The sequence below is a fragment of the Rhopalosiphum maidis genome, chromosome 3 (assembly GCF_003676215.2).
Source record: "Rhopalosiphum maidis isolate BTI-1 chromosome 3, ASM367621v3, whole genome shotgun sequence".
Taxonomy (NCBI): domain Eukaryota; kingdom Metazoa; phylum Arthropoda; class Insecta; order Hemiptera; family Aphididae; genus Rhopalosiphum; species Rhopalosiphum maidis.
In genome coordinates this window covers 21,522,983-21,540,693 of record NC_040879.1, presented here as the reverse complement: position 1 = coordinate 21,540,693, position 17,711 = coordinate 21,522,983, and the positions used below count along the sequence as shown (strand labels likewise).

General features: G+C 27.5%; 3 protein-coding genes across 3 annotated transcripts; 2 read left to right on the top strand and 1 right to left on the bottom strand.

Moving 5' to 3' along the window:
• Positions 1–101: 101 nt before the first annotated feature.
• On the top strand, positions 102–16,716 carry LOC113558849 (mitochondrial assembly of ribosomal large subunit protein 1). The gene is made up of 3 exons (XM_026964417.1): positions 102–607; positions 12,546–12,806; positions 16,377–16,716. The coding sequence occupies exons 1-3, from the start codon at positions 262–264 to the stop codon at positions 16,568–16,570; spliced, it is 801 nt and encodes a 266-aa protein (XP_026820218.1). The 5' UTR covers positions 102–261; the 3' UTR covers positions 16,571–16,716.
• LOC113558850 (tigger transposable element-derived protein 6-like) lies at positions 3,370–4,628 on the bottom strand. Its single transcript, XM_026964418.1, has 2 exons — positions 3,951–4,628; positions 3,370–3,872 (listed from the first exon to the last, which is right to left on the bottom strand). The coding sequence occupies exons 1-2, from the start codon at positions 4,207–4,209 to the stop codon at positions 3,616–3,618; spliced, it is 516 nt and encodes a 171-aa protein (XP_026820219.1). The 5' UTR covers positions 4,210–4,628; the 3' UTR covers positions 3,370–3,615.
• Positions 9,456–9,966, top strand: LOC113558851 (mitochondrial import receptor subunit TOM20 homolog). Its single transcript, XM_026964420.1, has one exon. The coding sequence runs from the start codon at positions 9,472–9,474 to the stop codon at positions 9,901–9,903; it is 432 nt and encodes a 143-aa protein (XP_026820221.1). The 5' UTR covers positions 9,456–9,471; the 3' UTR covers positions 9,904–9,966.
• Positions 16,717–17,711: the final 995 nt, after the last annotated feature.

The window sequence follows — 17,711 nt, the reverse complement described above, 5'->3', positions numbered from 1 at the left end:
ACCACGAATACACGATGTAGACAAAACAACATTTATCGGCGTACGATGGTTTGCCTCCAAAGATAGTATTATCACCGGTTCGAACAGTGAGCACACCGCGAGTTGAACCGTCTTGATAACGTCGCAAAATTGAAATTGAAAATACGAAATTCAAGCACACGACCGAGTCTACGGTCTTCTAAGTTTTCTTTTGGAGGAACTTTTTCCAACGAAACGCTGGTGAGGATCACGTGCGAATGGTGTGAAAAAGTACAAAAAACGATGTTGTCGATGAAAGTTTGTCGGGACTTGTCTAAGTGCCTGGTGACGGTTGCCCGATGTTCAATGTTGCAATCGCGTCTGCCGACGTGCAGCCAGACCACGATTCGAAGGAGTTATGGTGACCACAGTGGCACCGTTAGCGGTGGTCGCGATGGTGGCAAAGGCAGCGACGACGATGATGACGGGTTCGTCAAGCCCAGCAACTACAAGGTGTTCAAAGATGATGACTCGTCAGTGATTTTGGACATGGAAGAAGAACGCGCTCTGCTCGACTCGCAGCTGTCCGCCGACGATACTCATTCAGATTTTGAAGAAATCGACCAATTTGCTGGTTTTGATGTATCACGTAAGTAAAATTTCAATGAAACGTTTAATCATCCACTCTTGGATGTTACACTTTTAGGGAACTTAGTCATACTGTTGACTATTTACAAACTACTTAATTAAACTGCTGTTGTCTACTGCTATAGACTCCTATCTAATTAAAAGTTTATTGGTTATTTTATACAATTTTATGATTGACCAATTCATCCATATTGTATATTGTAATATTATTAAATTTTTAGTTAATATTTATTTATTTAATATTTTAGAACTAAGCCAAGAAGCTTTTTTTAATACATTAGCTTACATTTAAAAATCTAAATTATATACCTAGTATGTTATAATAATAATAATAATAATATTATAATTATAATAATATTATTATTATTATTATTATTGTAGCTATGTATAATATTGTCAGTAATACTAGCATTCAACAATTTTAAACAATAATATTATTAATATTTGCAAATAATAAGTAGATACAAATCATAGTTAATGATTTATAAAAAAAAACACTGTTTTTGTTGATTATGACTAACAGAGATCATAAGTATTTAGATTTTTTTATTATTTTATCACAATTGAATTATTTTAATGACATTTTAAAAATCTATTATTATAACTTATATTAGAAAGTTGGGCAAATTCATTAATTGAAATTGTGACTATTGTTTAAAAAAATATTAATCCACAAGTTATTTTAGAAAAAAAAATCATAATTATAATATACTATTTATGAGTATATGTATATCTATATTAATTGTCTCTGTCCCACAAGTATACAACAAAGCAAAATTTTTTTTTTTGCCAAGTATTTCGGCTTAACTTTTGACAAATGCCTAACATGGGCTAAACACGTTCATTCAACAAAATTAAAATTAACCAACGTTTCTACTCTCTCAGACACATTAACTGTAAGTCCTCATAACTACCTCTTAAAACCAAAATTCACATCTATAATCTTCTTCTTAAACCTGTCTGGCTGTACTGTACAGCTCTGGGGCACTGCCAAAACATCAAATACGAGAAAAATTCAAGTGTTCTAATTGAAAATCCTCAGACTCATACCTAATGCTCCTCCTTATCTCTCAAACCACACTCTTCATACAGATCTTCACATTCCTAAAGTCACTAGAACAGCCAAACTTTACTACTCCAAATTTAGAAATCACTTTTAAAACCATGTTAACTCTGATGTCAAAAATTTACTATCAATCTCTATCTCCGGAAATGCTCCCAGAAGACTCAAGCAACAATTGCCCCATGACCTTATAAACTAAATAAGCAATTCAATCAAGCCACTGTACCAAATATCATCTATTATGTTTATTGTACATTTTTTTTTGTATAGATTGAATAAGTTCTAGCTTAAAGATAAAAATAAAATATTTTTGAACTGCAATGGGCTCCTTTAATAAGTTTTTATTATTATAATAATAATTTTTCTTAAGACATTTTAATTTGCTAAAATTTTAAAATTTGTTAAAAATGTATCTTTTTTTCTTTCAAATTTCATTATTAATTGGTTTTAAATTGAATAATTACCAATTGAAAAATAAATTCTTACTATAACCATAGTACTGCCGTCAATTTTTCAATTAATATTAGGCCTTTAAAAGTGAGAACCATCCTGTTTTTTAATCAATTCTTTACCTATCCCTATTGATCACCAAAATCTACCAATTTAGTCCACTTGTTAGTTACAACATCATCTTTTACTATGTCTTTTTATTTTATTCTTAATCTGATGAATGGTCTTTTCTCTAGCAGGTTTTATTTCAACACTGTCCATAGAAGTTCACTAAGTTAATAAGTTTATGGAAATAGCAGCTATAATTTATTATTGATTTATTGTTAGTATACTTATTTCATTGTTTTATAATTTAGCAATGAAAGGCATAATAAATATTTGAAAAGAAAATATTATGAGTTCAATAATTGTAGAGTTAATTGGTTAATTACTTATATTTACTTTGGTATTTTAATAAATAATATTGTAATAAGTTAATGATTCTCACCATTATAATATATAGGGATATAAAAATGTCTTCAAGAAATAAAAAATTATACCTGGCATGAAAACAAAATTTAAAAAGTAAAAATATTAAAAAATAAAATCTGCAGCAACTTTATAAAAATAAAAGTGGCATAGATATAACTAGTGCTCGGAAGTTTATGACCTTAAAAACATTAAAAAATGACCTAAAAAAATTACAAATATTTGTTTTAAATTAATCAAAATTAAAACTTAAAAAATAATTAATACAAAAAATGCAAAATAAAAATTAGTTGTTTAGATTCACATACTAATGAAACATATTTGTGACCAAGAGAGCATCCAAAAGTTCCAAAAAAAATGCAAAATGCATCAACTTCCGAGCCCTAGATATAACATATAAAATGTAAATTAAATAATACTAATAAAATTTCATATTTTTATTTATGCTAGAAGTTTTTTGGAATTACTCCAAAATTAATAACATGTGATATAAGTATTATAATTATTTATGTTACAACTCAAATAAAATATATAATTATAATTTATAATCATACTGCTTCTTTGTATAATATATTATTATTTGTTTTTTATAATTCTATTATACAGTGATCGCCGCTTAATGTAATCACTTTGGTACGGGACATAATTGATAATATAATTCGATTGATACCACTAAACAGAAGTTAAAAAAAATATAAAATATATTTAATCAAAAAAAAAAAAAATTTAATGTAGCATCAAATAGTTATTAAAAAATAAAAAAAAATGTAAATAGGTACACATGTAAATATTATTATATAAACTACTATTAATTTGAATAAAATTTTTTTATTGATGTCTGTTATTTTGTGCCGATAAGAGATCATTGATAAAATTTTCATATTTATAGTGTAATTTAAAATTTGTTGAGTGATGGTGCACTCCTCTTCGTAAAACTTGTAGGGCCTCTCTCATTTCGAAATAACTTGGAGGTTTTTTGGTATCTGTGTGGTTCTAGATCAGTATCTTCATTTTCAATTTTTTCAGATTTAATTGTTTGTGGTAATGCCTGTAAAATATGTTGTATTTGCTGGTAAAAATATGATTTTAATGTGTTTTAAAGATACATTAATCACGTGTGCTGGACAGTTGTCAATAAGTAAAACAATTTTATTATTTAATTGTTTATCCCACTTCATTAACCATTTATTAAAAATAACCGATGTCATCCAAACATTTGTGTTGGCGTAGTAATCAACTGGTAAACATTTTACAGATTTAAAACAACGGGGGTTTTTACTTTTCCCTATAACCAAAAGTTTTTGTTTTTTACCTGACATACTCGCACAACATAGGACAATAATGCACTCTTTTGATATCTTACAGCCTTTTACGTTTTCATTTTTGAATAAATAAGTACGCTCAGGCAAGGCACGATAAAATAACCCAGTTTCATCGGCATTATTAACATTGTCGGGCGTATATTCTGAAATAATATTTGGCCATTCAGTTTTTATCCAATTTTCTGCTGTTGAGAAATCCGCGTCTTTTTGTTCTCCGTACGTTCGTTTGTATACAATATTTTCGCTGTTTTTCCAGCGACGAAACCATCCTTCCGAGGCAATAAAATTTTCTATACCCATTTTTTCGCAAGGTCTTCTGCCTTTTGACGCAATATTGGACCATTGATGCGAGCATCATTTTTTCTAACATTAGTAACCATAATGATAATGCTGTTTCAACCTGTTCTTCTTTCCCACTGCGTAGCTTCTTTATGTTTGGATTTTTATTAAGTGTTGCTAAATTTTCTATTTCAATTCGTTTTTTTAATAATTTACACAATAACGGTTGGGAAATTTCTAGTTTTATAGCTACTTCACGCTGCCCCATTTTTGGTAAACTGTCGTAACGTTGTAGTATTGAAATTTTTTCATTAATTGTTAAGTCTTTTCTTTTACGTTTTTCACACATAAGCGACACGGATCAGATATATACAAACGCGATACTAGCAGACGGGCAATGACAGTACTGTGGTCTGTGGTCTACGAACGAAAAGTGTAAATGTACAAGATATTTAGACATTTTTATCTTTATATACTCGTTTATAATGTTGATTTTATGACCTCAAACTGATAACATTATGCGGCGTATTGATTATAATAACCGACATAATTTACTTATATACATTACATATTGTCCGTATAGTTTTAAATAACTATAAACGATTGATAACATTAACCGTGATTACAATAATCGGCGACCACTGTAGTTAATTTTTTATTATTGTTTTTATAATCTGTTTAGTAAAGATAAATGTATACTATTATTAAACTACTATCTGTGGTAACTGCACATATTATTTTTCATTGATTTTAAATACTCAGTATTTTTTAAATTTTCTTATACTTTATAATTATACTGCATGTCCGTATTCTATTTATGAGTTAGGTATTATGTACAAAGGAGTACAACAGTCATAAGTGTGCACAGGTCTTCTTGGCAGGGGAGGCAATACTTTAGCTAAGGAGGTCTAGACTCCAACCCCCAATTTTCCCAGCTAAGACCTTAATGTAAAGCAACAATAATTTGAATAAATCCTCTCACAAAATCAAATATAGGGTTCTATTAAACCATGGTATTGTTCTATATGGTTAAGAGTTAGGTTAAACATAAAATTACCAAAAGAGTTTTCAATAAGTCCTTTTTAATAATAAATTAAACAACCCTGAAGACATAATAAAAAATAATTAAGAATACATAATAAAAAAATTAATAAATAAGAAAACATAATTTGAACAACTTCTAAAATAGTTAATATATTTTATCAAAGTTCCATGTATGTAGTTTAGCAGTAGGGTCTAATGTTTTAAAAATTTCTATTACTTTTTCATACATTTTAAATTAGTATTTTGTTTTGTTTGGATCCAAAATGACATTTTGATAAGGATTGCTAACGTATGTAATGTCAGACAAATTGTGGATTTTAATATTATTTAATATTTACTATTTTCAAATAGCATAGGTACCAGTAAATCAATATTCAACATTTTAACATATTTTTATTTAAATATTATCAAAAATTGGTAAGTATTATTATATAATATAAGATATTAAGCAGAAAATCTCGTGGGAGATGCAGCTGACTCCCCTACCTCCCCCGTGCTCATGCTTATGACAACAGTATAATTTGTTAATATATGTTGTTTTTGCTTTTAACATATTTATTAAACTACTTTATAGTAATTCATAATTGTAAAAACTAAAAATATATTATTATAGTATATCCTTTCATATTATATATTATTATTGTAACTTGTATGAATTAAAAAAAATCATTGAATTTAATAGTATGTACAGTAGTTTAATAGTGATGGTTAAAAAGACCCTCAAATTTCAACTTCACATAAGCTCTTTAATTGGTTTAGTTTTGACACTGAGTACTACTGGGTAGGTATTACAAAAATTGTTGTCAAGTAATCAATCATAATATCATATAAATACTATTATATGAATCCAATAGCACCAAACCAAACCTGTACTCAAATATCACGAATATCTATTGAAATAAAATTGTTTAACTATCATTATGTAAACATACTCTTAGTGATACAGGATAGGATACAGGGGATTGTTAACAACTTACAATAAATATTATTTTGATAATGATCTGTACACAAAGTACATAGTATATTATGAAATCGTCTTGTATTGGAATGCTACAATTTGTAAACTACAATGTATTTTTCCAAGTATCTGTAGTAAAATCACAATTTAATATTGTAATATGTCCTCATTAAATTTAATGTTTAATTAGTGTTTAGAAATGAGTAATGAAAAATAAATATTGGTAATTTTTTTTATAAAATATACAGATTTCTTCAATCTTCATTTACTTAATTTACTTAGAACAGGGGTTGGTAACCTTTTGAAACAGCAGAGCCAAAAGTTACAATTTACATAATTTCCCAGTTTTTAAAGAGCCACGAAAAATTGTTGTTTCAATATTTTAGTATTTGTTTATATTAGAGTATAATTGATTTTTGATTTAAAATAAACTAATTTATATTCAAAATAATATTTATTCATATAAAAACATACAAATATTTCTCACCCAAAATATATTCAAGTATTTTAGCAATAATAATAATACAGTTATTAAATAATAGATAGTTGATGGTGATATCAATAGGAGCATTGGCTTTGCATGCATTTGGAAAGTTTGCAGGAACACACTTTTAATTTTAATTGATTACGATGGCCTGTGCAAGTATTTCATATTCTGAAAAGCAACAAAAATATAAATAAAATATTTTTATTTATTTTTTTGATACCTAATAAAATAATTATTTTTGTGTATGGACCTAGAGAGCTGTAACCAGGTTGCCGACCCTTGACTTGGGAGAATTTTATCACACTTTTTGTTTTGTCACTTTACTACTCCATATGCAACATAATATATTTGGGTTCAACAAATTTAATTTTATATTTTTTGCTTTAATATTAGAGTGAAATGATTGACCTAATATTAAACTTAAAAGTAAGAATATTATCTAAAGCAGCGGTTCTCAAACTTGTTATAGTTGTGAACTATCAATAGCTTATTAAGTAAGATTACAAACGGCTTTTGGATTATGTTTCAAAAGCACTATTCAAAAATAAAAGTTTTTTATAGTCTAATGTGGACCGGTGATCGAGTACCAATGATCTAGATTCTAGAGCGCCTAATAAACTTATATTGATATTTTAAATTTAATGTGTATTATAATTATATAAAATATTACAATGCTTAAATAGCTGTATCCAAGAGGTCCCTAGCATATACAGTAGCATAAGTCAGAATACAGAAATTACATATGGGAATGTGGCAATGTGTATTTTGCACTACAATTTTATTTGTGTTTTGTTGGCTTTCTATAAAATTACAAACATACTAATGGCATATAAGTACAAGCATTATTTATAATACTAATATTTATTTAGCTTTAAAATAAATATATCAATAAAAACCTATGGGGAATCCTAAATCATATTTATTTAAGTTATATATTAAGTTAATTAAGACTAATATAAAACTACAACTCAAAATTAGATCTGTTGAATACAAAGGCTTGCATGTTGCAGTAGAGCTAAAAAAGAGAAAAAACAAAATATGGTGTATTCATATTCTTTTTTTATATGATAAATAAATATACATTTAATAAAGGTGAGTAGGTAAGATTTTAATATTATAGGTAATAGTAAAAATTTGAGTTATCGCATGATTTTACTTTAATTTAATTTTTATTTGAAATAATATTGGCATAATTATTATACTTAATTAGTTTGTGTTTTTCAAATAGGTTTTTACTGGGATAGAGTAGATTTAGAGATAGGTTGGTTATGATTTTATAATTGTAATCCATATTAAAGCAAATGTTAATTTAGTGTTATTATAATTTAAGTGTTTTCACTGAGTTAAAATGCTTGAAAGTTTAATGTGATGTTCCTCAAGACATGTTAAATTAGCAGTTTAAACATATAAAAATACATAGTCACAGAAATTCATAAAATAATTTGTATTTACATACTATATATTTTATTAATTTTAAATTTTGTTAATTGATATAGTTTTCTTAGTGGTACCTATTCGAAAATGTTCTATTACAGTGTTATAAAAAGCATTATGAAGATCTGAAATTTAAATAAATAGTTCCTTATCTACAAAAAAAAAATATTGCTTTAAAACTGTGTACCATTAAATTTTTAAATGTTAAAAACACCAATTATAGACATTGTCTTGATGCAAAAAAAGGCTGGGCTTCTAAAAAATCTGAAAGTACCCGAAGTGAATTAACGAATTCTCGTAAATAACTATCATTTGATACAAATTTCAAAGTTATAGGACAGTAAAGATTGGTCAATTTCACGTCTTTACGTTCAAAAAATGGGTTTGTACGTAAATTGTGTGGGCTTGAAAATGTTTGCAAATTTTGATGTATCTTTTAGTATATATTTAAAAATGTATTAGAGCGTATTATTCGACTAAATGAAGTTAATCCACCTATTCTTATTTTGTCTGTAATTTATATACAAAATATTGGTGGAGACATTGAATCATAACGCATAAGTGAATGAGCCAAATTATTAGTAAATTATTTTGCTGAAGTTTAAAAACATCATTTATAGAGACTTAAAAGTTTTACGTGTATACTGTATAATAAATTTTATTATACGACAACGACAATGTACACAACGTGCTAACGTACTTTTTTTTACCTTGAACCTATTCATGCGGTTATACAATAATATTAATTGACCTAAAAATTAATAATATAATATTATATTAATATTTATAATTTAATAAATACAATATTTTTAGTAAAAATTGACTGACATACCGTAGTATTATAGTCTTCAATACTAAAATAAATTATTTAATAGTAATATCAAAATACTTATCATTAATTATATTTAGTGATATAAACAGATTATCTCTGTTCGGAATAGTTGTTCGTATAAAATGATTAATAATCTATCATTAAATTCAAATTTAACAAATCCATTAAATGACTTAGGTACTCGACACATACAATACAGCAGAGCAGTACTCATTTGCCACTTTTTTAAATACGTAGGTACCAGGTACTAATGTATTATAAATTATAATATAAAATATTTTGTATAATGCTGGCTGCATTTTTTTTTTTTTTTTTATGGGTGATAGGTTAGCAACTTTGTATAAACGTAAAACTTTATCGTGCAGACTCTATTTTTAACGAGTAGCGAATTAATCGGTTTGCGTGTAATCTTGTAAGTAAGCTGCGCTGTAGCAGCAATTGCTAAACAAACTATCACATCGAAAGCATTTATAGTTTGTCGGCTTGTCGCGTTTGGTTTTTGACGTCCAATCGTAGATTTTCGTCTTGATGATAACCGTCTCGAAGACCTCTATTGGGGCAGTCTTGTCTGGCATAGTGGGCCTGTGTTTCCTAGGTTACTTCGTTTTCTTAGGTTTTGAATACCGCAAAGACCAAGAAATCAAATTGAACCGACTTAAAAAACGCCTGGCGACAATGAATGATGAAGTGGAGGCGTGCGTCCACGAATTCGAGTCATCGTCCTTAACAAACAGTCAAATCAATCAGCAGATCTTCACACAGGAAGTGAATATGGGTGAGTCCTACTTGGAACACGGAGATGTGGCCCGTAGCATCGAGCACCTAGCCAATGCGATGGTTTTGTGCAATAAACCCACAGTGTTGTACAAAGTGCTGGAGAGAAAACTGCCCAAACACGTGTTCGACATGTTGAAGAAGAAGCTGGAAGCGGAACCGTCAAAATCGTTGTCTTCCAGCTGACCTGTTATCAGCAATCTAGTCTCATATAACGTCAAATAGTGTTTTTTATCGTTTATATAATTATATATTTATAATACGTTCGTATTAATTATTTATGTGATTTTATACAACATTTGATGAGGATTACAATTAGTTATTTACTAAAGTTATTACTATTGTACTACAATTACAAATAGTTCAGTGATACAATATGTAAACATATCTAATATTTGTATAATTGTTGTACACTGTGGGATTAAAAGTAGGAAATCTCCTCTATTCCTATTACTTTTTTGAACATTAGGAATAACTAACGAACAAATGCGTGAAACTTGAAATATTTACGCAATACCAATTGACAAAATAGTTATTTTGTTATAATTTAGAAGAGAATAATTACAAATGTGTTGTAATTATTAGCTAAAATATTATGCATAATTATATCATAAAAATAAAAGTATTTGGTGAAAATTGTATATCTTTACTGATATATTCTTTTCTGAATTACAACAAAATAACGATTTTACGATTTTGTCAATAATTGTTGTTGCGTAAATATTTCAAGTTTCACGCTATTCTTCGTAAGTTATTTTCAATCTTCAAAAAAAGTGAAAATTTCACCAAATATTTATAGTATTTATATGATATAATTATGCATTATATTTTAGCTGATTATAATACATTTATAATTTTTGTATTTTAAATTTTTATAGGCATTTAAATTATACTTTTTGATAAAATTGGATATCTATTAAAACGAAAAAATAACTATTTCTCCTCTAATGATTTTAGTTATTTTATTTTAACTTTTAGATTTCTGAGCACAGCGATGCATTTTTTAATTTTACAATAATGTATGTGTGTATTTTATGTGTATTTATACACGAGTTATTGGAAATAGAAATTCGCAGTATTTTTAAAATAAACTGTAAAGACAAACAAAAAATTAAGAAAAAATAAGAATTTTTTACGCAAAACCAGTTTTCGTATATTAATTTTAACTTTTAAGGTATATTATCTATTTGCAATATTTTTTGTTGTATACAGTAAGGTATAATTAACTCAAATGTTAATAACAATATTAAGTATATGGTATAAATATACAGGTATTATTATTGTAATGAAATATTAATAGTAAAAAAAAAAAAAAAATGACTTATAGCTATATTAAAATACCTATTGTAAAGTATACTTAGTGATATAGTCTCCGTTCAAAATTTTTTATACAATGATTTACGAACATAGATGATATATCGTTAAATTCAAATTTACACATCCATAACTGCAGCGATCCACTCTACACCTAATATATAGCGGAGCGTAACCCACTTGGTTATCTTTTTTAAATACAAACCGTAGAAACTTACAATGAACTTTTTGCCGTTACGTTTATTATAATTTTGTACACACTGTAAAAATAATTAAAACTATTTAAAATAATTTTAAGCTATTTATTCATGCTATATAGGTACAATTACTTAACTCTCTTTTTAATGGCTCCTTCTTTAACGCTTATACGATCTCCTAACCGATATTAATTTTGGTGTACCTTCTTATTTCTTTCTAAATTTTATGCTCCCTTCCTACAGTTATAAGTCATAACTATATCCTATTTATAAGATTAACAAAGTTTCCCTTGCATTTTAATCACTATTTAAATATTATCACTACGATACGATTATATATGTTACTTGTAATTTCCGTCTGTCATTAATAATGTATTTAAATAAGGAAATATAGTATATACTTATTTAAGTTTCAACTCCGTTCAAAATCGTTTTTTTCGTATAAAACGATTTACCATTGAATTCAAATTACAGTGACTTATACTGGTTATACTTAATAGTTAATAATGAAGTACACTCGATATTATAAAAGTTGCTGGGCACGGTAATAAAATATTTTATCAAAATTATAGGCTGCATGTATGTCTACAACTATACATTATCACTAGTTATTATTAAACTGACTTTTCCGTCATACCGAGATTACATTTAAATAAAACAAATTTGACATTACCAAATTATCAAAATCGCTATGTATAAATTTCGACATTTACTAGTGAATGTTGACAATTAGTACAAGTTTAATCGATACGTTAACATTCACCAATTTCGGACATCAGTAACATATATATTTATCATGAATGAATATGTATATGGTAAATCACATATATTATTATATTAAGTAATTATATCCGTTTTTTATGATCCTATAGGTCTGGTTATATTATGATACCTACAACACAATATAAACCTATTAAATAAATGTCGTTTAAAAATATTGTATTGATTTTATTTGACATTTCGTGTTTATTAGTTGACGAAAAAAACAATAACAAAATAAAAAGGTCAAAATAAACCCCGAATTATATTTAATAAAAGGTAAACGTACTAAAATGTATTTAGATTGTGAACTTTTCCACCCGGTATTTATCGTTATCCATCATTTACCGCGAATCATATGCATTTTATATGGCATCTATTTTGGTGGAAACAAATTAGTAACGTGTGACGTCTCATGCTGACGGATAAAACTGTAAACAATAATTGTAAAAAGCGATATTTTTGTTAAGTGTTGAAAGTTGAAATTATATTTTAGATGGTTTTTTATAAAAATATTTTATTTCATTATATAAACACATGTGTCGAATACATTTACAGGTGGCGTATCCGGAGTATTTGAAGTTGAGCATCTAGTCGAAGTTCTCCAAAAGAACAACGCTTCGGATGTGTTTGTAGTGACTGTCCCTGCCAATGTGAGGTACGTCGACTACATCGTAATTGCGACGGGTAGATCTCAAAAACATTTGATGTCGATCGCCGATTTTGTTCACAAGCTTTTTAAGAAAAAGCGTCGACCATCGGACAGCATACCCAGATTAGTGAACAAGAAGCCTATCGACTGGATTGCATTGGACATAGGTGAGTTTTTTAATTTCAACTATTAAGTTATTATTATAACTATTCATGCGCAGTGAATAGATGAATTTGATGGATAAAAAATGCCGACGTCTCATATATTTTTTATCTTTAAAATATTAAATTAAATTAAACATAAAATAAGCAGGTACTTATAAGATACTACTGCGTGCTTGTTTAATGATTTTTTACTGGTAAATATTTATATAATATATTGTTTTCCAGGCAAAGCTCGATTAAAAATCTAACATATGACAACAAATTTCAATTTTTTTAATATTTAGCTGATCATTTTATTTACTTTCATTCGTAGACCGCAATATATCGAAGCCTAATTCAGCAGAGTTCAGATATATTGATATAGCACCCGTAATCGGCCTACGAAAATAATTATGAATTATTATTGAACAATCAAAATCGAATAGCCGTCGTTTCTATTATATTATGTGTTTTACGTTATGAATATACCATCATATACCAGCTACCTAACCTAGTTTCTACTCTGATTTACCATTATATATTTTACTATTATACCTTGACAAACGAACCTAGTGGGAAGGAATCGAAGAGGTCTGATTAGCCCTGTTGGTTGTTCATATCAATTTATTGTTTTAGAAATGTTATATTATAATATATTCGGAGATGTAATTTGAAGGTGGTGCGAATGTAGCGTGATAATTGTATGTAAATCGGTAATTCCTCTAATCAAATAATAATAAACAATCATAACAGTGAACAATTATTCTATGTATACTTTTATAGTTATATTAAAAAAACGTCATATTTTATGATACATTGTATCAATATTATCAATCACTTGCATTGTAATATAAATGAAAATGGTGTTAATTTATTGTTATATTGCTGGTGCTTGGCGCTTAATGTAGACTCGGGCACTCAGCATTTAACAGTTTATACTGTTTTGTATACCTAATAGTATTCTAATGTGGTGATTGGTGACGTACTTATTATACTCGTAGTGTATAAATATTACATCCATTTTTTATACCGTAGAAAATTATACCAATTACTATAATACAAAATGTTATACCAATGTAAACCGTGATTATTTTTTTCAAATCTACGAATTTGGTCCTTTCTCCCTCTTCTCGAAAATGATGAGATTACACTGCGGTTTGCAAACATATTCGCCCATTGCTCCTCACTATCTTATAATAATATATAAATAAAAATATATAAACACGCACGCATTATAAATGCATTTATATAAACAGAGTATACTTGCACGTCTGTATGATAATAATATTATAATATCGTCGTGACCCAAAAATTATTACTGCGGGACAGCGCGACCATTATTTTATAGACGGATTTCACGCCCGCGTCGTTGTTTAATATGACAACGCGCAGCGTCTGCAGGTATGTATATATGGTCTTCCATTGTTGGAGAAGAAATCAACGGACGCCGTGCCGCGCCACGAACAACGCGACGTACAGCCGATCGGCGCGCTGTGATACAAAACAAAACAAAAACAAAAAAAGCCATACAATTCTCGTGTGTATAAAATATAAAGTATAATATTATATGAACTGGTCGTTACAACTGACAGTGCTGTAATATACAGGGTGACTCGCCAAGTATGCTTACCCCCGTTTTTTAATTTAAATTCTGATTTTTAAAATTTTTAAATGAACTTAAGGACCATATCTTTAAACTATTGAGATTTATAGTTCTAATTAATGAGTCTCCTGTGGCAGTGTAAACTTCTGTTTTTCAAATGCGAACCCCTCCCTTTTTTTACTGAAATTTATTTAATGGAAAAGTTTTTATGAAAATATTGTTTTACCCTATCTAATTCGATATTTGAATGAAAATATTTTTATTTATTATTTATGATAAGGATGTATAGTCCTTAAACATGATTTTACAAAAATATAAAATAGTTGTAATATTGGATTTAGTAATTATTATACTTGGACCATTTTTACGAATTATAGATTTTGATAAATTAATATATTTATGTCCAAATCATTATAGTTATTTCTTATCTTCCAAATCTATTATCATAGATCATTATCCTTAGTACATCAAATACAATAATTCAAAAACTGCGTTCAAATTTTAATTTTTATACGTTAAATAATCAAAACAATTGATCCGAAAAGGGGTTTTTTTTTGAAAAATAGAAAAATGTATCGCCACAGGATGGATGCTTTTTAGATAGTATAAAAAAATCTCAAAAATGTGAAGTATAGTTTCTAAGTAAATTTAGAAAATCCGATTTTGAATTACTATATTATTGAAGAAAGAAGTGGGGTGAGCGTGTGTTTGGTGAATCACCCTGTATACGTGCTTTGACCTGCTCGCATATACTTAATTATTTAGCCATGGTGCGCGCGATCATTATACGATACTATTTATGACGTACGTATATGTCTGAAAAATCCTTCATCGGCGTTGAAATTTCTAACCCGGTCGAGCAAATGTGTTTCCGAATACAGTAATACAAGGGACAGTCGCACTGTTGTGCATTTTCCTAATATTATTTTTATTGTACGATTAATAATTTGAATTGTCGAATGTATCTATGATGCAAACTATATAGTTTTTGTATATTTTATTTTTTAGTTCATTACATTGATATTATTCTAAAAGCTATAAACCCATTTCATATTATATGACTGCAAACAATTGATCAAAATCTTTTAGTGCATATCTACCGTTGCATTTTTTTTTCATTTAAGGGCATATTTCTTGATTTTATTATTTTTTAGCACATATTTTAAAATTAATACAATTTTTTTGTACTAAAAATATATCTATTGATTTGAGATTTTAGTCGTGAATTCTTAAATTCACGTCCATAACAATATATTGTATACTGTATAATGTTCTATTACATGACTGTATAATGCCATGTATGTTGATTGTTATGAATTGGTTACCGATGTAAAGAAAATTGAATTACGTAATTAATTATACAAATTATTTCATTTTTATTTGTAACTATTGGTATTCATTTCTCACCACAGTGTCCAGCTAATTAACGTCGATTCGTGGTATTATTGACATCACTACATTAGTATTTTTTTTTTTTTTTTATATAATATACTAAGAATAGTGATGGATTTCTTCGACATACATTTTAAGTAGTGTAACAAACGATGGTGCAATAGAAAAAAAATGAATTCATTATTTTTTGTTTAAAAATATTTTATTATAATATTATTATGTTTACCTATATGGCTATATTGACAATATTATAATATGTAATAACATATTTGTACTCTGTTATAACTGTATAACTGTTACGAGTATAATAATTTGTCTAATATATGAATTTCTCTTAGCCTTTTTTTGTTAGTTTTTAATCGTATTACACTCGATGACTCGAACTTAGAAAAGTTCAAATCATTCATTTATCTCAAAAAATATATATATTTTAGAAAAATAATATTTGTAGCATTCAAAATACAAATCAAACACATTTTTTTTTTTTTTATTACAATAATAGTATTTCGAAATTGTTTGGAAATTTATTTTTAATAAATTGCAAGTACTTTGTATATCGTTTTTTTTTTTTTTAATAATATTTATTGTCTACGTTTCAGGTAATATAGCTGTACACTTGTTAACGAAAGACGCTCGGAAGAATTTCGACTTGGAGACAATTTGGAGCGTTGGAGAAAAGTTCGACTCCCACCTAAATAGGCCTGTGGATTCATTGGTCTCTTTATTGAATGAACATTCGTTTAGTTTAGATAATTTAGAACCGGTTGATTTTGAACATGTAAAATCCCACTAATTTAATGGTGTACAATTTTACTCAGTCAATTGTAAATATCCTTTTGAATATTCTATTTTATTTTATAATATGTAATTTAAAAACCGAAATTACTGTTTTTATTGCGAAAATTAAAAAAAAAATAAACATAGAAAAGTTGACTTGCATGTGTGTATTTTCCCATGTAATCTGAATGTATTTAATGTTTTAAAACGAATGTATAATATTATACAGGTGTATACGGTTTCGGTTAATAATTGTATATCTACTTAGTATACTTGCCTACTTCGTCTCTAACACACGGTGGCAAAGTTTAGGTTGTCTGTAAAATCAACAAAATCAACAATTCATCGTATGGTATTGTAAGATTAGTTGATTTATGTGTCGAATAATGACGTTTACGGTGTCTTTAAAGAGGTGAAACTTAAAAATTAAAATAAACGACGTATCATTATAGTAAACAATTCTGAAAAAATAATCATTAATTTACATAAATTTATATGTATAATATGTAGTTGTACATGTCAGTAAATAAAGATTATTTTTTGTAATTTTCATTTTTTAGTATCTGTATCGGCAATAAAAAATAATTGCTTTATAAAGTCTTTAATTTGTTATTATAATAAATCTGAATTATAATTTTAACATTTTCTATTTTCTTTTATTATCATTTATTTGTACTAGTGACTTATATGAAAAGTATCTATAGTATCGTACAATTTTTTCAAGCGGTCCTTACTTAATATATAAAGAAATATATGTAGCTGTTACTGTTTTAAAATAATAAGTTCATAATATTATTAAATGCTCGGCCCCACTTACTACATAGTACATACTCTGGATTCGTGTCTGACTTGAACGATTTACATGCACGAGTGTACGAATATCGCGTTTGAAATTATATACACCTATATATCTTTTATATAACCGACGAAATGATTGATTTCGAGTGTCTAAAAAACGAGTTCTACTCGGCTTGCGTTCTGTGTCATTACACCCGTTTCGTTATATATCAACGCGATGCATACAATATAATATTGTATTAATTATAACGTCCTATCCGCAATAGTTCTGTACTTCTGTTTGTATTTTAAACGTTTGACGATTTCCTATAAAATGTATGTATACGGCAAGTACGCGCGCTGTTGCGTTATTATCAAAC